The sequence below is a fragment of the Hippocampus bargibanti genome, linkage group LG17, assembly GCF_051943395.1.
Source record: "Hippocampus bargibanti isolate YZ-2025 linkage group LG17, ASM5194339v1, whole genome shotgun sequence".
Taxonomy (NCBI): domain Eukaryota; kingdom Metazoa; phylum Chordata; class Actinopteri; order Syngnathiformes; family Syngnathidae; genus Hippocampus; species Hippocampus bargibanti.
In genome coordinates, this window is record NC_142750.1 from 6906846 (window position 1) to 6933911 (window position 27066).

General features: G+C 43.4%; 1 protein-coding gene across 5 annotated transcripts in view; it reads left to right on the plus strand.

Annotated features, from left to right (window-relative positions):
* Positions 1-668: 668 nt before the first annotated feature.
* Positions 669-27066, plus strand: part of bahcc1a (BAH domain and coiled-coil containing 1a) — a 66793-nt gene continuing 40395 nt past the window's right edge. For all 5 annotated transcript variants that reach the window (XM_089019550.1, XM_089019553.1, XM_089019552.1 and 2 more), the window contains exons 1-2: positions 669-930; positions 2928-3253. In XM_089019550.1, the coding sequence (XP_088875676.1) occupies positions 3082-3253 (172 nt within the window). In that variant the 5' untranslated portion in view covers positions 669-930; positions 2928-3081. The remainder of the gene's footprint in view (positions 931-2927; positions 3254-27066) is intronic.

Sequence of the window (27066 nt, forward strand, 5' to 3'; positions counted from 1 at the left end):
AGCAGTTTTGTTAACGCACAATGGCTGAAGGAGAAGAAATGGATTTGGTTGGAGAATTACTGTTGAAGCCATTTTCAAGATGGACTTAAAAAAAATGGATTAGAAAGGTCGGTCAGTTATTTCCTGGATAATGGTACCCTCTAGTGGACGTGTAGTACATCACACTACACTTTTTTTTCAATCTGGATTGATTCAGAAGTAGCACTACTGAAGACCTAGCGATAAAATCCACGGCCCACCACTGCTATTTGTATTTAGTACAATGTGGTATCGTGCTATTTTGATTGTAAAAAAACATTGTATTCTGATTAGATTTAGTGATCCAAGAGTAGGGGTAGTCATTTACTTTTATCAATACACCAAATGCATTACAAATATTTGCAATTAACAACTATCGACTGCCAACCCAGTGATTGTCATTTTTTGGAGGCGACAACCCCCCTCACGCGTTTTCCCGTGGCACCACTGTGCTTTGCACGCCCCTGTCTTGCAAGCAGGCATTGTTCACGAAAGCATCGTGTGCTTTAAATCTGCCGCGTCTCTCAGTGTCGAGCAGCCAAAGGGACGCGCAATTGGTCAACGCCATTCACCAATCGCTTTCCTTGCTACTCATTAACATGCAGGTAGCCCACCAATGGCAACGCGTGTCGACCGTGCAGCGCGGGCGCCAGGCACGCAACTGCACCGGGAGAGAAAAGCACCGCTTGGAAGGTCGGAGGCGCGATCGGAGCCAGGCCGGAAGCGTCCCAGTCCCCGCTGCATCCCGACTCCGAGAGGCTCTCATGGACATACCGGAGCCGCTCGGCCGGCCTTGCTGCATCTGACCGTTTTCAAAGCGACTTTCAATGGGCGTCGCATCCTATCCTGCAGCCGCATCGCCAGTGATTTTTGCGGTTTTAATTCATTCGTATGCAGATATTTAACACGCCAGTAAGTACTGCCTTTTATATGATACATTTTTATAAACGTAATTAGATGTAAGGAATGTAAATATACAGGACAGGCATATTGCAGTTCGATTGTATGAATAGATTGAAAAATATCTACCTAAAATACAAATGTGATGTGTAAAATCGTCAAAAATAACGAGCATTTTAGGCTACGGAGTGGAGGGAGAAATAGGAATTAATGCAAGGATGTGAAAAGTGTTTACCTTGTATTGTAATTCATCTCTATTATGATTGTTCGAATTTCTTCGCGTTCAGATTAAAATAATGTTTTTTTTTGTCATCGTGTGTTTAATTGTCTTTATCGGCGTTATGTTTTTTTAAACAAATATATTTATTTAACGAAATATATCTGCCAATGAACCAAATACAATATAGCGTTTGAAAATGGCAAAATTAAAGATGCATTGGTGTGCTTCGGGAAGTCGAAAGAGTAGCAGCGAGTCGTGCATTTGGCTCTCCCCGGCCGAGGTTCACTCCCTCCCGGGCGCCTTTGTCACGAATGGTCGGTGGTCTGTGTCCGCAGCTCGGTCCGAGCCATTGAATGCAAAACAAAAAATGAACTACCAAATAATTAGATTTTCAGCACAAACCCATTTGTGCTGAAAACGACTGTAATTTCAACAATTATTTTACACCGCGTTGATTATTTAGACGATTTTAAAACAAATTACGCTTTTTAAAAATCGACGTTCAGGACTTGCATATTTGAGACGAAACGAAATAAACGCACAGGTAAACAAAAACAAACACAATAATAACGTGTCTTCGTAAATTTGCAACAATTTAAACGTCGTTTTTAGTAGCGATGTCGATGATGTGTTTTGGAAGCACCAGCATGGCGGGCGGGCTAATGGCTGCATGCAAAGCCGAGACAAAGGCAACTGACGGGCGGCCATTCGCCTCCGATGTGTCCCCCCTCCTCCTCCTTCTCCTTCTACTCGTTCCTCCTCCACCTCCATTACAATCTCAGCTATCTTGTTTGCAGTAGCCATTTTCTTACTCTTTCACGCACAGATGGTTCATGTGCTTGCACAGTAGCCCACTATGTTGCCTTTCATCATCTTTTTGACTAGGTGGGAGATTTTTTTTATTGTTGTGGATGAAGCACACGACACGAGACCAATGTGTGTGTGTTTGTGTGTGTGTGCATCTCTGCGTATGTGTCATGCACGGGAGGAGGTCGTGGAAGGCGGGGGTCTCCATGGAGGGATTGAGAGGACCCGTAAACGACAAGAAATGTATCTATGATATGATTTAATTCAATGTAATGTTGAATCCCCACACCTGCTGGGTGCACAATTAGATTTTATTTATTAAAAATTTGATTTATTTTGCAATTTAATCTCAATTTGACATCATGGTTGAAAAAAAAATGTCCAATATTATTAATCATAAGAATAAATGTGCTTCATTTCATTTTTAGATAGAAAATAGGTCGTGTGCATGTGCGAGTGCACCATCATAGTTGCACACATGCACGCATGCATGCATGCACCGAGGGCTTGATGACGCATCTTTAAATTGAAATGTCATGCATCTTTTTTCACGTGATCTTTTCGAAAATATTGTAATTGGGCAACGAGTGTTTTAAGGGGCTGCGATGCATTTTGTACGTCCAACATTCCGTTTGGGTGCAAAATGTGAAAATAATTAAATCAGCTGTGGAGACGATAGGAGAACGATGCACGTCGGAAATGAAGAGCTGACACAATTTTTTTTGCGAATTTTTGGTTGGTTTAGTCTCGTTTAACGAGCGAGTAAATGACTGGAAGTAGCTCCGAGGCTTGACTGGCGGAGGCACGCTAAAATCGGCTTGCTTGTAAGAGCAGCGCCCGTTGGGGTCTTCGCTCCACACACACACACGCAAACAAAGGGAGGAGAGAATATCAAGCAGGGTAAATTCAATGAAGCAGCACTAATGCCGTGTTTTGTGCCTTGTATTACTTCGATTTCATTTGGATTTTTTTTACTGGGCAGAAAAGATGATCCAGAGCGACGTGTTCGGCCCCACGCGCTTCGCGACCGACTGAATGCAACACACCGATCTGCTGGAGAGGATTATTTTATGGGCTGCGTTTGATTCTTTTCACCGGGCCACATCCGGAGTGAGGATTACTGGACATTATCGGGAATGGAAGGACGGGATTTCGCGGCTCCAGCTCATCTCCTCACGGAGCGGGGCGCCTTGGTGCACCGAGCCACCTCGAGGATCGCCCCCTCCGGCCACAGCTCCGTGCAGCACACCGGTCACTTCCCCGCGGGAAAGTACTACCCTTCACACATACCGATGGCTCCACACTCAGGTTTGTCCCCTCTCCAATTTGCATTTTTACGCGTATGGTTTCGGTGCAGTACAATTCTTCTGATTAAAAAAAAATCATCGATACATGCAGGGAGTGGCTGTTGACACTAACCGTTCAAAATGCGAGCTAATAAACCAACCTTTTATTTTGAAGTCTATCATGGTCCTCAAAGGCATCTCAAGCTATTCGTTAAGGTAGAGAGTCTTTAAATTAAACGTAATACCTTTTAAAAACATGTTTTTTTTTTTCAAGCTAAAACAGGCCTGCCAACTTGGAAAGATAAACCCTTCAACACGGAAATAAAATGGAATACCGCATAAAAATGCAATGCAATTGGTTTTAACGGCCTTCATTTTTTTTTTTTGCAATTTTGTTTTACTGCCTTTTGAAGACTTTTTTTTAAACCTAGCAGTGGATACAGTGAAAAGGAGTGGAAATCACAACAGTCATGATAGTTTGAGATCAGTGGTATCACGATACACAGAGTTATAATCGATGCACAATGTGATATTATATATTATAATGTGTGTATGTACGTGTGTGTGTGTGCATGTGTGTTATGTGTCTGTGTGTGTATCTATGTATGTGTGTATGCATGTATGTGTGTATGAGTGTGTATGCACTGTACGTGTGTATGTATGCGTGTGTATGTAGGTGTGTGTATATGTGTATATATATACTGTATATATTTCTATATATATGTACTGTGTATGTATGTATGTATGTATGTATGTATGTATGTATGTATGTATGTATGTATGTATGCATGCATGTATATATTTATGTACAATATGTATGTGTTATGTGTATGCATGTGTAAGTGTGTGTGTACGTGTGAATATATGTGTGTACGTGTGCGTTTGTATTGCTATTTTTGTGAGGTCCACGATGATTTTATACCATACGTAGTGAGGACATTTTTGACAAGTGTGTGTTTGTTTGTGTGCATATGTATGTAGGTATCTATGTGTGTAAGGAGGTGCAGTACCTATGCATGCGTCGATTCTGTGCCTGAAGTGGCACAATACCAATGTGAGAACGATATTTGGTCAGTTATTACTGCAGAGTATCTGCATGCATATTGAGATAATATAAAAAAAAAACATATTAAGGCCCCATTTTGATCACATTTAAGAGCCTACGCAAACAAATTGCCAACCCGCAACACATAGCTCATAAGGCGCCCCTCCCCCAATCCTTCACCAACCCACAGAATATTGATGCTTCCACCCTCCGTAATCTCTGCTACGCCGCCACATGAAAACATGAAGAAAATACGGCAGCGTTGTTGCGTGCCCTTTGAATGACGGTTTCCAAGATCAAGTGTTGTGCTTGCGGATAATCAAGGCCTTCATTGTTGACAAGACGTCTTGGGCACGCGTTGCGGAGGGTCGCGGCCGCGCATGCAAAACAACGCTTTGTCACTTTGCGTTGGCGGCATCGTCTCGGGGACGTGTGGCTGCGTGGGTGAGGGGCTTCATGCGGGGCCACCAACGGGTGGGGGGGGGGGGGTGACGAGTAGGGAATCGGCGTCAGGGGCCCGGGTGGTTACACCCCCCTCCCCCTCGGCGCCCTCCCGTGTTGGCCTTCAAAGTGCCGGAGTGCAAATGTGTTTGCGGTGCACGTGCCAGCTCTGACAAGTGACTCGGGAGTATTTACATTTGTGACACGGTTTTAATTTATCATTTTGAAAGCAGATGCAGAGACCAATCACATGTTTTAGTCTTTTTGTGTGTATATCAGAATCAGAAAACCTTTAATCCTCTCACAATGGGTACATTTGCAATACTGTACCAGAAAAACAAACAAACAAAATCTTTCGGTTTTTGATCCCCTTTTGTATTTGTCAGTGGGCTATTGGAGTCTGCTGATAGAACTCCACCTGTTGTGTGTCTTTTTTGTGCACATATTAAGGCACACCTGTGCAATAAGCATCTTGGCATGCCTCACCTGTGAGGTTGGATGGATTATCTCATTTACACAGATTCAGGGACCAATGTGGGAGAGGTCTTCTGTGCATCAATTTTTACTTTGTGAGCTCATGAAAAATGGGGACAAAACAAAAATGGTGCATTTTGTTGTTGTTTATGCAGAGATGACATTTTGTGGGGGTTTGCCTGAAGAAGTACTAATTTATGGTACTGTTGCAATGTTTTTATATGTTTTGGATTGATGGTTGGCACTTCTGTTGTCGAGAGGATATCTGCGCAATATTTTGATGTTGGTGAAGGAGAAGTGCTTACAGATTCAGACCGATTTGGGAATAGAATAAGTGAGAAAGAGGCCTCTTGTATGGTATGATAACATTTTAGATTTTGGAGTTCAACTAATCAAAAATTGATTAATAAATGAGCGTGGTGCATTTAACTCATGCACTGCTAGACGTGCAAAAAATGTCCACTACAATGCCAGGGCTTTTGTCATTGTCACTTGAATTCCAGGACCCATAGAATATTGAGTTTTAGGATGACATAAACGTTCTATACAGAGTTACAAACCTTAGACTCTTTTCTGTCATTGGAAAGAAAGAGTTAATTCCTATGTTATATGGGTCTGGAGTTATATGAGCTTGAAATGAGGGCAACTGTCCAAAATACAGTGCAATACATACATATAGGTTTTTATCGCGCTTTAAAAACAGCTGAAGCAGGAATAAAGCGCTCACATGGAAAAAAGAGAAATGCTGCCCCTTGTGGAAAAAAAAAAAAAACATTGCCCGAGGCCATGGCCACGCTTTATCCGCACCCAAAGATGAAAATACAAAACCCGAACAAATTCAGGAATAGCGCTCCATGTCATACAGTGATATCTCGGTTTACGAACCCCTTGGCTTACAAACTTTTCGGTTTACGAACATTAAATTAATGACAATTTTACCATGGCATACGAACATTACCTTGGCATACGAACTCTACGGTATTTGAGGCAATACAGGCATCATCTTATATAAGTTTGAATACAATCACTTTTAAGTACAGTGATACCTCGGTTTCCGAACCCCTTGGCTTACGAACCTTTTGGTTTACGAACGTTAAATTTATGAAAATTTGACCTTGGCATATGAACTATTTTTCGGGATACACACGGAGCTGCCACAATGAGTGATGTGTCGTTCGCGAACGAGACCGTTCTCCTAACAAGAAAATGGTGGCTGATTGTAAAAATTATGTTTTATGGGAACCTGTGAACGGATTATTCTCATTTTAATGGTTTCCTATGGGAAATTCATTTTTGGGATACACACTGTTCGCCTTACACACTCTGGGAACCAATTAAGTTCGTAAGCCAAGATATCACTGTATTTTCAATTGCCGAATAAATTCGTGAATGGCAATGAATGAGTTAAAATAATCTTGGTCTACACTATGTATGTATGAAAAATGCAAATATGATTCATTTAAAGTGAACACATTTTTGCTACGATTGCCATGTTGATATTTTTCCATGACATTCAAGCTCGACACTTAGGGATTGATCTGGATATTCACTAAAACATAAAGAAATATTAATTTATGCATGAAAATTTGTCATTTTCAATGGCAGGTTGTATTTAAAGGGGCGAGAGGATAAATAACAAGGAGCAGAAAGTGAAAACCCCGAATATAGTCAGGTCATTCGCACCAAAAAAAAAATAAAAATATGATGAGGAATGTCGAGAATTTATAAGCCTTTCATCACTTTGTCATTCACATTTGCTTTCACCGTATGCGTGCGCACAATAAGATGGACCGGCTGTCTTTTGTGCTGCGCCATGCAGACTGCAAAATGCCATCGCTCCAGTGCGCTGAAAGCACAGGTGGCTTATTGTTCTCTCCGCTCTCATCACTTTAGGGTGTGACTGGAGGGAACATTATCTCATGTAGCTTCGAAAATACCTTCAATTTTCACATTTTCAGGTATAAGTTTATTTCTGCTGAAATTTTGGAAGGACGGTACTGAGAGAAATGAACTTGACATATATATTTTCTTCCTTTTACACCATCACATTCATTGTCAATCTATTATCGATGTGACTTTTATGATATCGTATTTAAAATGAGATTTCAAGTGTTAAAATGGATGTTTTATGGCACAGGGGGACTGTGCTAGACTTTCCCGCCAAGGGCCACATTAAAAAAAAAGGGCTGTTAGTCTTCATATTTGGTTTGCTAAACATGTGAAACCAATGTAAATGTGGGTTGAAGTATTTATGTGTATTTATCAAACAGGTAATTCATCTGGTATGTGTGACAGAAGGTAAATATCTATCTTGCATTATGTATGTGTGGGTTGGTGGAGGGGGAGAAAATTGACTTGGAAGTTAGACAATTGTTCTCCAAAATGTCTCCCGTCCCCTCTACGCATATTCACAAATGTACCTATGTGCGGATATAGACAACAGCAAACTTCAATCAGAGATGGCTTTATGATCCCCTTATGTCTTTTATATGGCCATTTTTAAAAAGTACCCGGTCACATTGAAACAAGACTGAATTGGTCCCTCTGGATCTTGACAAAATAAAATAAACTATCACACTTTTTATGTCATTTAAACATAATGTCATCAGTGCAAGGATGTTGACCGTGTGTCATTTTATTATTGTCAAATATATTGCTGCTTTAAAAAAATACCCTCACAAAAATCCTTTAGAGCATTTACTCGCTTTATGGCTTTCAAGCACGACAAATTACATTTTACTTTTTTATATACATATGTATAGATAGCGAGATAGATAGCTAGCTATCTAAATAGCTAGACAGATAGCTAGATGGCTAGCTAGATATATAGCTAGCTGGCTAGATAGCTAGATAGCTAGATAAATAAATAGCTAGCTAGCTAGCTAGATAAATAGCTATCTAGCTAGCTAGCTAAATAGATAGCTAGCTAGCAAAATAGATAAATAGCTAGCTAGCTAGATAGCTAGTGAGATAGACAGATAGATGTGTGTGTGCGTTTGTATTCATCGGTGCAATATGGATGTTTATGTACACATATGTACATACATGAGTTTAAAAATAAAATAACCACTGTTAATGTTAAATAGAATAACAAAATGATGATCGGTAGCTAAGTAAAAACAATCCGGTAACCGTGATGCGACAACACTTATACCTCAGTGGAGATATAAGTATATAAAATCCCCAAAGCAAACAAAGAACTCTAAAACAGTGACTCTTGCTAACATGCTTTTATCCAATAGAGAGACATTTTAAACTCCTGAAAAGTATTTTCAAAGTTGTTACATCCAAACTTTTAACATTTCATGTCGTATTCAAAAACCTAAAAGAAACAAAACCTCTCGGGTAGAATGTCCGTTGTTAGTCACTAACGTCCCCGCCCATTGTCTTTTAAGCTAGCATGGTTAGCCCGACTGAGTATCTTGTTTGCCGAGTGCGTCGAATCCCCCTGGGGGACTAACTTGCATAGTGGTTGACATGAATATTTAACAGACACAATGAATATTTCAAGATTGGTGTTGGGTGGTTGTGGGAAGGGGGTTGTTGTGATCAGGTGTGCCATCTTGTTCATGATAAGAGTGCGTTAGCATACAGTGCTGCGTCTATGGGCCGCCAGTTTTCATGAGTGAGCGAAACTCGGCCAAGTTTTGCTGCACTTAACATTTCGATTGCTAGTGAGCATCTACGCAAAGTCATTAGTCGTATTTGAAGGAATACGATTCGCAAAGTTGATGATAGTATCCCGTTTCACATTCATATTTCAATATGACAAAACAATGACTTCAGCAACGAAAAAGCGAGCGATGCCTTAAAAATATGTTTCGTGTTTAAACGCACAATGCGTGTAATTCTTTTTGTGTTTAGTTTCATAGTAAACCACAGCTGGGGTGTTTTTAATCAGCTTCAATGAACGGTCTGAAACGGTCAGAATCACAGACGCTGCATGTTTGTTACGCAAGCAATATGGTGGATTCAGGGTACTTTCACGATGCGCCATTCAATGCCATTTACAAATTTATTCGACAATTGAAAATATGACGTAGAGCGCCATTCTTGAATTCGTTCGGGTTTTGTTTTTTCATGCTAGGGTGCCAATAAAGCGCTGGCCATGGCCTCTGACAATTTTTTCCCCTTTCCACAAGGGGGCGGAATTTCCCTTTTTTCCATATTAACGCTTTGTTCCAGTTTCAGGTGTTGTTAAAGCGCTATATTAACCAATCAATATGTATGTACAGTATTGCATTGTATTTTGGACAGCCACCCTCATTTCAAGCTCAGATAACTCCAGACCCATATAATTTAGAAATTTACTTTTTTTTTCTTGATGAAAGAAGAGAGTCTAAGGCAGGGGTGTCAAAGTCATTGTTTGCCGCGGGCCACATTGTAGTTCTGGTTTCCTCTCGAGGGCCGTTATGAATTTGGGGAACCCATTAGAATGTTTAAATCCCTTCAAATATTACATATAGAGCACACAGCAAATTAATGAATAACTCGTTTTCAAATCTGAAGTCAAGAATAATGACTTTTATTGTGGTTGACATGCAAAAATATGACATTTTGGCTCAGATTTTAGCAATCATCATGGAATTTAACAAGTTTGATTTGATTTCGCGGGTCGAAAAAAATGATGTGGCGGGCCGGATTTGGCCCGCGGGCCATGACTTTGACACTAGTGGTCTAAGGTTTCTAATGCTGTATTGAATGTTTATGTAGTCCTAAAACTCAATATTCTATGGGTCCTGGAATTCAAGTGACAATGACAAAAACCCTGGCACTGGGTTCACATTTTGCTGTGTATAAGTTAATGGTCATTTTTTGATTATAATATTTGAAAGATTGAGAGACACCAAAAAAATCTATATCTCAATTATATTTCGATTAATCGGCTAGTTGTAGTATACACTACAATACAATACGTATTGATTTATATAGCGCTTTAACAACAGCTGAAGCTGGAACAAAGCGATTAACAACACATACAAAAATGGCACCTATATAATTTTGCTATGTGCGGTACAGTTTAATAAATGTAGAAAAAAATGTTGTGGGACAGATTTTCAGCTAAGGGACAAGAAATAGAGCCGTTATTTGCTCGAGCGTGCTCGGTAGAGTTTGACCCGTGGGCAAAGTGAAGCTTGTCTAAACCGCCAGATTGGATCAAAAATTCAGATTTCTCCAAAAATAAAAAAAAGCCACGCTGCGACCATGTCAGTCCATTTTCATTTTAGGAGCGTTTGCGACGCATGCCAGGTGGCCGGTTTACGGTTGCACTTTCCTGAACGTGACCGCTGATCAACTTTTTTTTTGTTGGGCCGAGCTGTCATGTCATTTAATGTGCTCGAATTCAATGAGTCCGTCGACAAGCTGCGGAAGGGGTAACACTATCTTTTGTTGACTTGGGGGGCAGTTTGCACTTGGCTGCAGTGGAGACGTACGAGAAGCGATCTTTATTGCTGGGCTTTATGGCAAAGGGGGCTGGAGGGGGTATTGGGGGCGCTCGTCTTTCAGCCATATTGTTAGAATGGTCGCGCTTTGCCGGAGGTGTGCTCATGTGAAAGCAGCTGTGGGGCGAGGGAGGGGAGAGGGGGTGAGATCTACGGCAAAAGGTCATATTTGTGTCATCCCGCACGCTCAAACTTCCACTTCCTCTGCATCTCCCCTCGCTTCCCTTTTCCGCAAACATCCCCCACGCCGAGCCCCCTCCCGAATGGTTCTTTGCAAGGAAGAACTGGGAAGCGGACGTCTTCCTGCCGTCCCCTCAACCCGGACCATTGTTGGCCCGCCCGGCTTTGTGCGTGTGTTTTATGGCTGCTGTTAAAGATAAAAAAACAACCCTGTCCACCCCCTTTATTGTTCTCTTGTAGGATGTCCCTGTCATTCTCCCAGTTTTTTTTTTTTTTTTTTTACCTCCGAGCAGCTTCCCCCTTCAAAGGTTAGCCGGGCTGTCTGCCGTCTCCCCCCCTTGCCTCACTCAGATGCCCCTTCCATTTTATTTCTGAAGCAAAGGGGAATAAATAACTTTACAGAGACTTTTATTGAACGTCTCATTGCTGGAATATCCCGTAGGTCTAAGGACGCTTCAAAGACAAACGCAGGTGTCTGGAGGGATTAGCTAAAAAGGGCCGCTTACGACTCCAGACCTGGAAAAAGAATCAAGCCCAGTGGGGGGGGGGGGGGGGGTGGGTTGGTCTGTGGTTGTTTACAACAACTCGTTTCAAAATAAATAAACCTACTACAGTGAGACCTCAACTTACAAACACCTTAACTTACAAACTTTTCATCTTACAAACGTCAAATTTCTGAAAATTAAATCTTATAATAAGCACTATTTTCATAATACACACCCACCACGGCTGGTGGAGTGATTTTCGGCGGAAGCACACGACCGAACAGCACCAGAGGTTAAGTTACCAACAGTCCTTATGGAAGGTGACTCTCCTTCCATAAGCCATCAACGGCCATCAAAAAGGTCAATAAAACTTTATTTTTACAGCACAGTTTATTTCTTTAATTACAGTCCTCATGTAATGCGCCTCTCTTTCCAGCCAGCAATTCCCTTTGACCTTCGACCTCCAACGCCATTCCGTCAAGCCATAAATGACCATCACAAATATAAATAAAGTGACTTTATGATACAATGCAGTGTATTTCTTTCATTACAATACAATAGCACATTTATTATACATAGAATAAGGTATGTTGTGTATAGTTTTAAGGCTTATTTAGTTGAAAAGTATATTTTATGGAAACCCGGGAACTGATTATTCCCATTTTAATGGTTTCCTATGGGAATTTTTTTTTGAGATACACACTTTTCGCCTTACACACTCCGTCTGGGAACCAATTAAGTTCGTAAGTTGAGGTCTCACTGTATTTTGTCCATTTCAGCGCTTTGGGATATTCACAAGAATGGTTTCTTATTGTGTCCCCTATTGGCCTGGCATGCAAGGTACACTATTTTCAAACTTTTAACCAACAGCCTTTGAAGGGAAAAGCCGAAAGGAAAAGAAGAAACAACAGCCACAAAAATTTTAGCTCATTAGAAAAAAAAGATCATCTCCAACTGTTTAACTCATTCACTGCCAGACGATATGCAACAATGTGCCAGCCTGGGCAAAAGGGCACCTCACTGGTGTCGCAACCGTCTTTCTGGTACTCCAAGTGAAATCCACATAAATGACAATGGCTCCCGAAACATTTTTTTTACTACAATTTATAAAATGCTCACCAAATCGGATCATTTTGCATGTCACCCAAATTGTTGTAAAAAAATGGACGTCGATAATGCCGAACTATATCAAATTTTTGCATCCCATTTTTATTGGTGGAAAAAAAAGAACACTTTGAATCCGTAAGAAAATCAGTCGGTCTGCAAATATAAAAAAAGCATCACAGGCGGGCTGCAAAAGCAAAAAAAAAAAAACATTTTGGCCAGCGAATGGCCATGCCTCCTCCGAGAGGGCACTTGAAATGGTACGCCACCCACACCACACCGCGTGGGCCTCAAACCCCCCACCCCACCCCCATTCAAGCATAGGGTGGTGGCACATAGCGTCAGAAACACAAAAGAAGAGCGCGCCGGATGGCCCAGCAGCCTCTTGTGTCAGCTTTTGGGGGGCACTGAATTTCACCCCCACCATCCCTCGCGTTTATTTTTGTGCTCAATACAGAAAACAGAAGAATCCAGCTCGGTTTCCAAAATATGTTTTCATTTATCATGAGCAACAAAACTGGAAATAAAGTACAACGAAAAGATTCATAGATATTTTTTTGCTTTTTTTTTAATATTGAATTTTCTCTTTTCTAATCTGTATTGTCCAAGCCACCTCAGCGAGTGGCCGCGTTGCATGTGACAGCTGTCGGACATTATTAACAGCTCATGCAGAAAATCCAGATTACTCTTTTTTTTAATTTCAAATGTATGATGGTAAACGCGAAGCGAGGGGAAACAAAAAAGGGAGCCGTTGCGGCCCATTGTTGTCGGCAGATTTGTGGCGAGAAAACAACACGCTGTGAATTGCACGCATGTGTGTGTATGTGTGTGTGTGTGTTTGCGCGCAATCTGCAGGACAGCCTGATTTGAGGCAGGCACCCCGCGGTTGGTTTGGAGGCCCAGACAGGTGCATTGTTAACCCTCTAATGTCTCAGTCTGGATCCGTGAGAGGAAGAATACTCCCGTCAGGATTCCCGCTTTTAATTCAGCATGTCTCGAGGTGGCTAGCCAAAGGGAAACAAGCCCTTCCCCCCCCTTTTTTTTTTACATTTCTATTGCTTACCATGAATTCAGCATTTGCTGTTGTGTTTCGGGATCGCTTTCTCCTTGGGAGGCTCTGGTGGCCATATGTTTGCCTGTTTGTTTGTTTGTTTGTGGGATTAAGCCAAACCGACATAACCACAAAACTTGATGTTTGGTTGGAGGCAGGAAGAGCCCAATTTGGGGGACGGGGGGTCTGAAAAGGGTAAACGATGTAATGGCTGTTCAAATGAGACAAATTTGGGTCGCGGTAATACTGTAGTCTGTGTTTTTGTTTGAAAGTGCGTCATTTTAACTCATTCACTGCCATTCCCGTTTTGGTTTTTCCATGCTTGGGTGCCGATAAAGCGCTGGCCATGGGCTCTGGCAATATTTTTTTCTTTTTCACAAGGGGGCAGCGTTTCCCTTTTTTCCATGTCCGCGCTTTGTTTCAGCTTCAGCTGTTGTTAAAGCGCTATATAAACCAATGTGTATGTATTGCATTGTATTTTGGACAGCTGCCCTCATTTCAAGCTCATGGAACTACAGACCCACATAATTTAGGGATGAACTCTTTTTTCTGATGAAAGAAGAGAGTCGAAGGTTTCTAACGCTGTATTGAATGTTTATGTAGTCCTAAAACTCAATATTCTGTGGGTCCTGGAATTTGAGTGACAATGACAAAAACCTTGGAACTGGAGTGGACACATTGTAAATGTGACCAAGAGAGGGTCTCCACTACAACCCGAACGAGCGCAATTGAAAATACAGTAGATAGGATAGATGGAAGGCGGAGGTCTGCGGCCAAGAAGCGAAAGCGCCAGGTGTTTTCTCTCTCTCTCTCTCTCTCTCTCTCTCTCTCTCTCTCTCTCTCTCTCTCTCTCTCTCTCTCTCTCTCTCTCTCTCTCTCTCTCTCTCTCTCTCTCTCTCTCTCTCTCTCACCTTTTTGCATTTTAATTGGGGCAACCGCAATCCTGAAAATGCAGATGGTGCGCTCGGATCAACTCAAGTAATGGAGCACCCTTTCATTAGTTATCAAGGCGTGCCGTTAAACAGATGCGGAGATTTGCTATTAAATATACACGCCGCGTGCTTCTTTTAAAGAGGTGTCAGGCCATTGGTGAGAAAACAAAGATTAGCGTCAGGAATTTCTTTTTTAACAAGTCTCAGGAGAGATGCTCCAACCAGCTGCCTCATCCTCAATCCAAAAGGGACTTGTTGCTCGGTTTTCATTCTTTCGCCTCTGTCTTGGTCTCTTTTCCTCCTGATGACTTTGATCAAAAAAAGCCACATTTGTCCCTTTAAGGTTGCTGTTTATATCAAAAGGCTTGTTTTACAAGATGAATTCTTTTATTTCGTGATGTGCTGTGTTAATCTGTCCGCACCCATCACCGTTTCTTGAACCTATCATCGCTTGTCCCGTTCAGTTTTATTTTTCCACCAGGCCACTAGGCTACGCTATCTCCTCTCTCCGTCGATAAGGGACAAACGATGGTCCACCCAGCAACAGATTTTTCTGCCGTTGCCGTATGGATTCGTTCTCTGAGCTCGCCGGACGCGGCCGCGGTCCGGTTGGGGTGTGGTGTAGTTTGGGGATGGGCCGAGCAGGATGGTGTGTTTTCATAAAGGAGGACAGAACGGGGTGCGGCGCCAAAGCGAGACTAGATGAGCATTGTCACATGCTGTCATACACTTGCTGGTGCATAGCAAAGTGACACGCACACACGCACGGTTGTCACACGCGCTAACACGTCTTGCTTCCCAGGAGGCCGTGGGGGCCAGTGAGACGGAGCGAGCTTGAGAGTCTGCTTTGACTATTTACATCTAATTATAGTGGCGGAACTATTTCTGCAATCGCGGTTGAAGCTTTTTAAATATATATGTACCACAGAGCGGGAAAGGGAGGGGGGGGGGCACGAACAAAGCTTCAACAGCCTTTTCACAATGGGAAGTGGTTATCTCATAGCCTCAGCGCACCGACAGTCTGCAGGCTCACGGTATTGTTACGATAGTAGGCGGAGGGGGAAGGAGGCGGGAGGGCGCTGGGCCCCGGATCGTAAGCCCTCTTGTTCTCGCGTAACATCAATGTAGAAATTTACGAGAAGCCAGGGCGATATCGTTTTTCCCCCATTAGCTAATACGCTCATCGGGGCGATCACCACCGGAGAAGAGTCGTTTTGTCGCTTCTGCCCCACGGACCCGCCCAGAAAGTGCCATTCATCTGGCCGAGTCAAAACAAAAAAAAGGGAGTTGAAGCAAGGGATTAAGTTGTGTAAAAATGTAGCTAGCGCTATAGAGAAGAGGGGAGGGGAGCTAATCCTCGAGTTTGCTGGTTAAAATGCAGCTGAGTGGCCTGTATTACCTGAGGGCTGTGGAGGAAGCACTGGGCTAGAACCACCCCATACCTGCCAACTTTTGCCGTAAAAACTACGGTTAATAATGAAAAAAATAAAGAAAACTACAGTCATTTTGTGAGGAATACTCCCAAGCATTTCCAGGAGTTAGACTTCGCTCAAGAAAAGGTGAAAATGACATGAGTTAGAGTTTCATACCTATCAACCTTGGCTAATCTCTGCTCGTATACATGATTACAATTCCTATATAAAAGTTGTAGTACCCCATACATTATTTGAAATGATAAAAAACGCTAACAAGCAGAAATGCAATGTGGAAATGCTGGACTCCGGCGTTTTACTCGGCTTTTCTGGTTTCAGAAGTTGGCAGGTATGTCACCCCCATTCCTACCCCTCAACACCGCCCAGTATGTCCCCATCCGCATCCAAAAAAAACGGACAATAAAAATTGCTTTCAAACACAAAACGGCAGGAGAAATGAGAGTCTGATGTGAAAATTCACATCACAGTCCCGGGGTTTCTAGCGTTTCCTTGGTATAACTCCGTAGGCATGACATTTACAGATTGACTTCAACCCCACCCACCTAACGCCTTTACTGCTTTTGTTCGACATTGGTTTGCCATGAAACTAGCCGACGTTGAAAAGGGTAGACGAATCCACAATCCATAGTCCCCATACTTTTCGCAACCCTTCCTCAGGGGTAACAACAGTTAAGATTCAGTCCCTCTGGGTTACCGTATTTCACTATAGTCCAATCGACACTTGTAAATGACTTCATTGCGATCATGAAACAGGAAAAAGATGAATTGTAACACCTTGAATAAGAACCCAAGAGAGGGTCCAGTTGAATTCATGACTGCCTGCTATGCAATGACATCATGCTAGCCAATATCTGAGGTCATGGTTCAGTGTTCTAAATCGCACAATGCCAACTGACTTAAATCGTCTGTTTAAAAACATGGAAAAAGAGTTGCCTCAGGAACACGCTTAGCCTGCTGGATGCAACCTGAGACAGGTGCCCCACCGAAACACACAAGGACGCACATACACACAAAGGAAATGGCTGCTCGCATTCGGCACGATCCGACGTTGCCTCGCCGCAACATTCAACTCTATGGCAAGCAAATTAATTAGCTTGCGCAGAGATAACGGCGGACTGTCAAGCCAAAGTGTAACACAACCGGTTTCCTGATAGCTCCATTGTGGGAATGTCAAGGGGGACCCCCTGATTAATGGTGGGGGTTGGGGGGATTCCTCTGCAACGTCTTCCTGAAGAAACGTGTTCCCGGAACTGGCTCGCATCCCCCATTTCACAAAGACGTTTACAAAATTTGGAATATGCTGAAATGTTGCCAACGGGTTCAGGCCCTGATCCGCCGAGCCTGCTTATGATTGGCTGCGTAGAGTATGTGGGCTGGCAGGAAGTCCCTCTTCCCAGTTGACGCTACAGGAGGACGCGATGCATAACAAAAAGTAATGTCTGCTGGCATGTAATTACTGAATTACAGCTTTAGTAATGGCTTACTGAAGACCCAAGGATATATGTCATCGCACTACAGTAGGCGTGAATTTATTTTATGGCTGTTAGAGCGTCCGTGTTTTATACTTCCACGTTCGGTGTTTGACTTAAACATAAATTCCATACAAAATATAGCACTGAGGAAACGTACGATCAAATTCACCTTACAAACGACCGCTTGGAACGATCTTGTTCGTAAGGTGGAGAGCCAATGCAGGTGGAACATATGTCATAGCTTCAAGATTATGTCAAGGATACACCATTAAAAAGGTTTTGCGAAGGATGGTGTGTTGCATTTGTTAATATTTTTGCAATTGCTGCACTTCAACCGTCATCTGTACTTCTTCGACACCTTCAAGAAGGACAGAAGACGGCTAACGAAACCTTTTCATGGATAGACCACTCCTGTATAACTGAGACAATTGTTGAACCATTCAGTTGCTACCTGGAGGCAATAGAGAGTGAGTCTGTTTATGGGAAGGGGGCACATGTAACACACCGAGCCGCCGTCAGGAGTCATGGGATTGATGTGGCACAAGTGGGACACGACCGGGGACAATTCCCAGGATCCATCTTGATCTCGCACACTGACAGACGATCTACAGCTGCGGCCGCGTCAGCGCTAATGTGAATGTCTGCGCTCGGGAATCCAGAGTCGGATCTGTCAGCTGTTCAAGAAAAACTATTAGTGGCGGGAGAAGGCAATTATTCCAGTGAGGACTTAGAACCACTTCTAATTGCAGTGAGTTTGGGCAACGATTACACGCTGGCTAATGCTCTGACGGACCACCCCCCGCCCCTTGCCTAGCTGGCTACCAACGCCGCCAAAATGCTTGCTGGATGCCTTTTGGTTCTACCGCATATTCGCGGGGGCACGTGTGGGTGGCTGCCATGTGGATCTGTGATTAAACTTCCATCGAAGCGTGGTTTTCCATGCTTGTGTGCAGTTCTCCTGCTTACATTATTGCGGCGTGTGTGGTGACTGTGCCTCGCGTGTTCCTCAATTGCATTATCGCAACGTCTCTGCCGCATTCTGGAAAGAGTATGTGTTTTGCACGTGTTACATTAACGCGTGCATGTCGTCACAGGAAAGAGCTTTGCGAAGCGTTTCGCAAGCGGTGGAAAAAAGGAAAGAGGGAGGCAGCTGAGAGGGCAGCATGTGGGGGAGGAACGGGGCACCGATGCAGGTGCCGAATTCTACCACAACCCACGGCGTGTTGTATTCCTGTCCCAAACACTACATGCTTATAACACGGATTAAACGCTCGATCTGAACACCACAGTCAAGATACAAGTTGAGGTAATTATAACCACAGTTTAGTCCTGCTCACCATGCAAAACCAAGGCCTGACTCTGGTTTAGGAAAGGGATGTTGGTGGGCTAGCTTACAATGATTCATTCTCCACATTCAGGTCCCAGATAGGGTTACGTTTGACCAACAGAAGTCACAGGTCCCCATATTTTGGGTCTGCATGAGGTACAGGACATTAGGTGGGGTAGAAATGAGTGAGTCATGGATTTAAGGTAGTCTGAGTGCGACCCGGGGCCCTCTCCGGTAGGGAGGACTTGCTTCACATTATTTACAGAGACAGGAACGTAGCTTCATATCATGATGTTGCCCCAGCACCTTTGACAGTGGAGATGGTGTGTTCGACGACCCCCTCCCCTTGTGTGGATTCTCCTCAGGCCTGGGTTTGCTTCGGGTACTCCGGTTTCCTCCCATGTTCATGCACATGTACAGCAAGCTCACCATTTAGAGTGTGCTCACACTCTAAATTGTGTGAGCACATATGGTTGTTTGTCTCTTGTGTGACCTGCGATTGGCTAGAAAACCGACTTAGGGTGTCCCCTGCCTAGTCCCCGAAGATGGATGGGATAGGCTCCAGCACCCCCAACATTTTGAACTTTATGAGGATAAAAGCGAGTACAAAAATCGATGGATTCTTGCTGCTGATTTTGAAACGCATCGGGGGAGAATGGCATCGTATGGACACCATTCCTGCCGCTCTCAGTTTGTATCCCTATTCGACAGATCCCCTTTCAAAAAGTGGAGCTGCTTTGAGGATCGATATGGCCACACGGTTTACTGTACACGCGCACACTTTTTACATCTCATCTGTCATTCGAAAGAGTCCCCCACTCTCTGTTGGTTTACTTTCCAAGCGAGCAGATGGAGAACATTGAGAATGAAAGCAGATCCTAAATCCTTTTGGACCCGCATCAATCCGCCTCAGATTGTCCTGTGAGGGGGCTCGAATTTCCAAAGACCGAGTGAGGCTTAGTAGCCCCCCACCCCCACATCTTCCAAGCAGGCCGTTAGTTACTGTCCACCAGTCTAGTGATAGTACTTTGTGGATCGTAACACTTCCGGCAAATCACTGAAAAGAGTGTTTGTCCCCACAATGTTGAGCATTGTGGGGACAAAGACTGAGTGAGTTATGAAAGCCCTGCCACCCCTTCCAAGCAAGCTGGTAGTTACTGCCCGCCATTCTAGCGATTGTACTTGGTGGATTGTTGCACTTCCGGCAAACCACCAAAAATAGTTTTTGTCCTCACAACGCTCAACGCAGATTGCTACGTCCTACCATGGGCTGCACCTGACTCTGCCTTTTTATGGTGGTAGTAGTGGTGGTATGATAGAAGACTTGGATATAATCGAGCACATGTGCCGCTTTGAAAAGCTACATTCAAGGGAGTTTGCAGGAGGCTCTTCTGTGCGAGTAGGCCGGGACAAACGCCACATTTGCGAACAGCAAAGCTATACCAGCGCACCATCTGGACAACGATTGCGAGCAGGCACTCCTTGGTTTTTGTATGTGCGCTCGTGGAAAGTTGTGTGTCTGCATGAGAGAGAAGATTAAGCCTTCCAAGTGGAGACCTCATACTGCCCCTGCCTCTGTCTACTGATTTATGGGTTTGTGTAGGAAATCGCTCATTTGTCACCTCTCATCTCTTTTTTTCCTCATCAACCACTCCTGCCTTTTTCTTCTCCTTTCCCCTTGCTTGCACTCGCAATGGTCGCCCAAATTTTGTCAGCGTTTCCAGAGAAAAGAAGCACTTACAGCTGAGGAGAAGACAAGTTATTTCTATTGAAAAAAAAAGATTGGACACGTTTGAGTAAAAATGCATGCATTCTAGATGAGAATGATAGATGTTTCTGCTGGTTTGAACATAATTGTTGGAACTAAAAAAAGTATGAAATGCGTTTAGGTTTCGATTGGAATGTATTGGATTATAGCCTTTATTAGTCTTGCAGTGGAGACATTTACATTTCACAGCAGCAAATTTATGAAAGGAAGAGAAAAGGAAAGAAAGAAAAGAAAGAAAAATAAAATACAGGAACTGCTAGAAAGGCAGCTACTCTCGTGGCGCCATTTTGAAGTCAAAAGAACAAAAAAACTAAACAACAAATAATATGACAACACAAAAAAAACAGACAGTCATTCAATCTAGAGCACTTTCTGCTTCCTCTTTGAAGCATCATTTGTATTTGCGTTATTGAGAAAGAAAGCTCTCAAAAGATCTCTGTTAATTAGTCTGGCGACCACTCTTTTTCACATCGAATTGCTGCCAGTACTGGTTCTGTTCTGGTGTTTGTGGTATTATCCTGTCACTGGCAGAAAGCCAACCCAAATCCAGCTTGGCTTCACAGAAATTAGTTCTAAAAGATCCCCAAAATGGTGAACTGACGCTCATTTTGGCTCTATCGCTGAAACAGGCCGAGAACCAGTCAAGTCTTATCGGTTCTCCCTGAATCTTTAGTCTTGTATAGGTTACCTTTGAAACATTTGTTTCGGGGCCTTGACCATTTCCCAGCCCACAATATGTAGTCTGGCCATCCATTTCCTGGACCGCTTCTTCTTTTCAAGGCGACGACAGAGGCTTGGAGCCATGTCCGACTGACAAAGGGGGACAAAGGTGGTTGACACCCTCGACCGGCTCATCAATCACACAGAGAAATTGGGAGAGGGTGGAATCAGATATGGAATCCCACAAATGGCTTAAAGCAAGATCCACCAAGGCGGGTTAGGTTTATGACACTAACCTCAACCCTTTCAGTCCCCACTGGGGAAAAAGGAGAAAAGTTATGGTGATCTCTGACACCTGGAAAAATCCACAGACGTACTACAAAAACAGGCACAAACACAGTAGCCTTTTTTTTTACCACTTCCATCTTCATTTCATTTGAATAACCCCATGCTGTAAGAGTCTGCGCTGTATATAGCTCTGCTGCTAATAGCTGGTCGTCAATATATTAGCACGCTGAGGTCCTGGGGAGGTCAGCGGCAGTCTAGAGCCTAATGTGCGTGAGTATTTACTCCCGGTGTGTTTATGTGCCTCCGTGCACCTTACTCGCTCAGGTGCTGGCCATAAATCTGCATCAGTGTTCCCAGGCCTGCTGAGGGCACGCCAGGGGCGACTGGGTATTTCACCTCCTTCAAAGCCGGGGAGGGGCGGATTGCGCAAGTGAGAGATAAATCAGGGAAGAGGCGCTTAATGAAAGCTCAGAAGTCTCAGATAATCAGGGGACTTGCTGACAGAAATCAGGCTCGTTCTCGAAAAGTCAATTAACCTGCTTCCCTTCGTGCCCTAATTACGCAGCGTCGATGGTTCCGTACAGTCTGTACAGATGGTTATGCACAATCATGCTGTTGCAGGTTCCACCTGTGTGTCTTGAAAATGTTTTTTTGGGTTCATGTTCCCTCTCGAAGTTCCAGAAACATTGCACGATGGCCAGGGGGTGGGGAGTGGGAGTTAGCAATCTGGATAGACAAAAGTCTGACTAGCACGATTGTCTTTGATCACAGAAAAACATTCACAGAAACAAAAAGTAAGATCAGAAGAACACACAGCGGAAAACGAGGCAACCAGAATGTGTCCAAAAGATCTGAGTTCACCCGATAAGTACAAATTAAGTACTGGGCAGTTCTCTCCTCGTCATTACAATGTGAGAGGCTACAGTTGATGTCTGCGGTCAGAGTGAACAAGCGGTGTTGTAGAATGTCAACACGACCAGGCGGCCTATTTCACAGCACCCACTGTTGACATAACTGCTCTCTTATCTGGGGAGCGCAAAGCCCGACCCCATAATTGAAAACGGTGCCAGAACAAATACTGTAAGGCAAACTAACATGCACATAACGCACACCATAAGGGAATTTGTAATGGCATTACAAAGCCCCAACAGCTTTGACATCATTGTGGCCTTAAACACACACACACACACATATATATATATATATATATATATATATATATATATATATATATATATATATATATATATATATATATATATATATATATATATATATATATACACACAGTAAAGTCTCGTTATATTGATATTCTCGGGAGTCTGAAAAAATATCGATATAACCGGGACTATCGATATATCCGACCCTGCACGCATGTAATTTTCTCCTTGTGTTCATAGAAATAGTATCGTAATAAGTGGTACTATCGATATAATGAGACTTTACTGTGTGTGTGTGTGTGTGTGTGTGTGTGTGTATATATATATATATATATATATATATATATATATATATATATATATATATATATATATATATATATATATATATATATATATATATATATTTCATGCTCTCATACTGTGAGTTTCTCAAATGAATGTAGCGTTAAGGGTCTCGATAATCTGGTTGAAGGTCCCACTCCGCTAAGTCTGGAAAGCGATGAGACAGGAGAGACTGTGGAAAAGTGCCACTGGTTTGTGTATCAAAGCCACATTCAAGTACTTGTGTCAAATACTTATATTTCAGTGTCAAAACATGTCAACGGACGTTCTTGTACTCATCGCCAGGGTAGTAACTCCTCTTTATTCATCTCTTCTGTCCCTCCTCACCCCTTCTCCTCTGCTTCAACCATTTGCGCCCCTTGCTGCATTGTTTGCATTGTGATAACCCGTTGAAAGCTGTTGGCGTTGACTGCGAATCTGCTTCCTCCCTCTAGCTCCACCCCCATAGCCCCTTTTCCCCACGTTCAAGAACATCTCCAATTGCGCGAGGGCCAGATCTCCAACTGCTGAAGCTCTGGAGATCATGCCATTTTAAAAAATAGCGCTTAAAAGTCGCACAAAACCCACGCAGAGGCGCAAAGAGCTCCCTTCAGCCTGTATATCAAAGTCATTCAACACTTTGCGAGAGTTTGCATTGTAGTTTGGTGGTGTGATTTGATTTTAGATTCGACTCTTAATGCGGTGGACTGCTTTATTGTTTGGTCTCCCGCTGCAAACTTGGCGAATGAATATCTACGACCGTGCAATGGAAGCAAGCAGCTGCCGATGCTGCAAGATGGTCCTCCCTCTCGCTACTGTGAGATAAGAGGAGGTTCCTGTTCCTTTCTTGAACCTTGGAAGATGCTATTGTTCCGCTCATGGCCGTCAAAGTGCAAGTCGATGTAACCAACTTTTTACGTCACCCTGTCTCGAGGTTTAAAATAATCTGTGACACTCACCTCATCTATTACACTCCTACATATGTTACTCTGGCGCAAACTATGGTTTCCTTCGGCCCCCACATTGCCGGGTGAATGCTTTTCTTTTTTTGAAAACTACATTTTTTTTGTCTAACCGACCTTGTATGCACTTCAAGTGTAGGACACGTTATAATGTGTTATCTGCACTGGCTTTGCCGGAGTACTTTTGCCAGATGCACAAGTACTCCTCACGAGGTAACTCGACGCCTGACGTGGCCTTGGCGATGCTGCACCTCCTCTGCTTTTGTCTGAAGCTTATCTGGAAGCGAGAGGAGTTAAATATTTCGCTTTTGTTCTCGGCGTGAACTCAAATTACACCGAGGGCATCTGCAAGTCCTTGGACTAGCTGCTCAACGGCTTTTAGCTCTCTTTTATCTCCTTTGTTCCGTCTCTGTGCCTCGACAGGTCGCATCAGATGGAGAGAAGCCAGGGCTTTCTTCTCTCTCGCGCACACTCTCAGACTTGATCGTATTAAGGGCAAGAGAGGACACAACGTGAAAGTGTGGACTTCAAATGAGTCCCAAATGTCCAACGAAGATGCTGATTTATGGTTGAGGGTTTCAGGAGTTAAATGTTTGACTCCCCTTTAAAAAAGGTTCATTGTTCGCATGGATGAAAAGGTTTCTTCAGCCATTATCTGTACTTCTTTGAAGGTGTCGGATGTTTCACTCCTCATCCGAAAATCTTCGTCAGTGAACTAAAGTTGTGCTGGCAGCTCTGGCCCTATATATATATATATATATATATATATATATATATATATATATATATATATATATATATATATATATATACACACACCTAATGTACAGAGGTGGCGGTGCCAGACCTCTGCTTTGAGGTGATTTTTATGCTACTGGTCTAAGGTTGGGGGGAGCGGTGGACTACTCCCTGAAGATAATCTGATTACTTCTTTTGTCCTGTCTGTTTATGTACTATGTAATGGGTTTATCGTGATTATTCGTCCCTGGCTCATGGCTTTATGACTGGCCCTGATTGCCCCATTCGCTCTGGTATCACCTCATCAGCATGACATGTTATGGCACCTCTACCTCTGTACATTAGGGATATATAAAATAAAAAAATCCTCGTCTCACCCACCATGGGTGGTGTCTGTCCCCATTTCAGCTCGGGTCCTCTACCAGAGGCCAGGAAGCTTGAGGGTTCTGCGCAGTATCCGTGCTGTTCCCAGCACTGCGCTTTTCTGGACCGAGATATCCGATGTTGTTCCCGGGATCTGTTGCAACCATTCGTCGAGTTTGGGGGTCACTGCCCCAAGTGCTCCGACCACCACAGGCACGACTGTCACCTTTACCTTCCAGGCTCTCTCCAGCTCCTCTCTGAGCCCTTGGTATTTCTCGATTTTCTCATGTTCCTTCTTTCTGATGTTCCCATCACTCGGGACCGCTACATCCACGACAACGGCTTTCCTTTCCCCTTTATCTATGACCACGATATCAGGTTGGTTGGCCATTACCATCTTGTCAGTCTGTATCTGGAAGTCCCACAGGATTTTTGCTCGGTCATTCTCCACCACCTTGGGAGGTGTTTCCCATTTTGACCTTGGGGTTTCCAGTCCATACTCCGCACAGATGTTTCGGTAGACTATGCCAGCCACCTGGTTATGGCGCTCCATGTAGGCTTTCCCTGCCAGCATCTTACACCCTGCAGTTATGTGTTGGATTGTCTCAGGTGCCTCTTTGCACAACCTACACCTTGGGTCTTGTCTGGTGTGGTATATCCCTGCCTCTATGGCTCTGGTGTTCAGGGCCTGCTCTTGGGCAGCCAGGATGAGTGCCTCTGCAGGAATAATATATATATATATATATATATATATATATATATATATATATATATATATATATATATATATATATATATATACCTTCAAAGAAGTACAAATGATGGCTGAAGAAACCTTTTCATCGATGGACCACTCCTGTACGACTGAGAGCTCGCACAGACTTATATTCGCATGGCAAACTGATGGACAAACAAAAGCGACTCTAACCGGATGTCGAGAAAGTGCTTAACAACCCCAAAATATGACCAAAAGAAAGTGACTTTGAAGCACATATTTGATGGGAGCTAAGGGAAGAGATCAAGGTAAAGAGGAAGTGAGACTACGCTTTGAATAGTAGGGGGAGGGGAGGTGATGAAAAGGGAAAGAGCGGATGAAAGCGAAAACAGCAAAAAATGGTCCAGAAACCTGCCGATGATTCTCAATACTGACGGATTTATGTTGCGTTGTTGTCCGTCAAGCCTTCAGCAATCTGACAGCAACGGGGTTGACTTAGCATTTTTATCTCACTGTTGACTAAGCAAACCGACTTCCGAGATTGACAGAACCCACGAGATTGTGGCGCAAAGGGGGAGAGCATCAACCCTCAGCCCTACTCCTGCCTTTACAAAAGCAGATCCATCGAGCAGAGAGGAAGGCCAGACCACCCAGGACGGCGCCGTCAAAGAGCCGCTTTGATGTGGCACGAGCATATGTGCGGCACGAGGGAGCGATCTAAAAAAACATTTAAATCTCCTTTTCTTTTTTTTACTGCGTCCTGTACGCCATCATTGTGTTTCATCTCTACAGAAAGACCCCGCCAGCGCAGAATGCTGATTGCCCCCACTCAGTTAAACCACATCACAATTAACCAATTAAGTTTAAAATTAAACAGGGGACCCGTTTGTTGAAATACAGTACAATAATAGTGTCCAGATTCTGTCCGTACCGAAAGCCGAAAGACACATACGGTCGCTTTTGCTAACGTTATTGCGGGTACAACTGTGGACTTTGTTGGCAGTAGTGGCGCTTACTTGTTTCTTCGCTATGCTACAAAGAATGTTAGCAATATGTTCTGTGTATCAACTAGCTAGGCTAGCGGAAACATTGTCTTCAAATGTGAATTTGGTCCTACAGATATTTTCTTTATATGGGTGTCAAACGCAAGGTTTAGTGCCTCGCCATTGGACCACTTCGGACTCTATAACATTGCGATTTGAACTCAATGTTGTCCTTCTTGTTGACAAAATGCCTCGAGGCGAAGGTGTTTGTGACTTTGCCCCAACACATTTTATCCCAGCCCTCGTTCAAGAGGCGAATCGCCGCGCTTTTGCCGCATTACACCAATAAAAAGATTTGTGGTGTGCATGACACAATTGTAACCGGGTCTGATTTGAGCCCCGAAGCCAAATGCGGTGTTGTTATGAAGCAGGCTGACAGCTCTGGAGCTGAGAAATCCCTTTTTGTTTTTTGAATCAGCTCTTGGC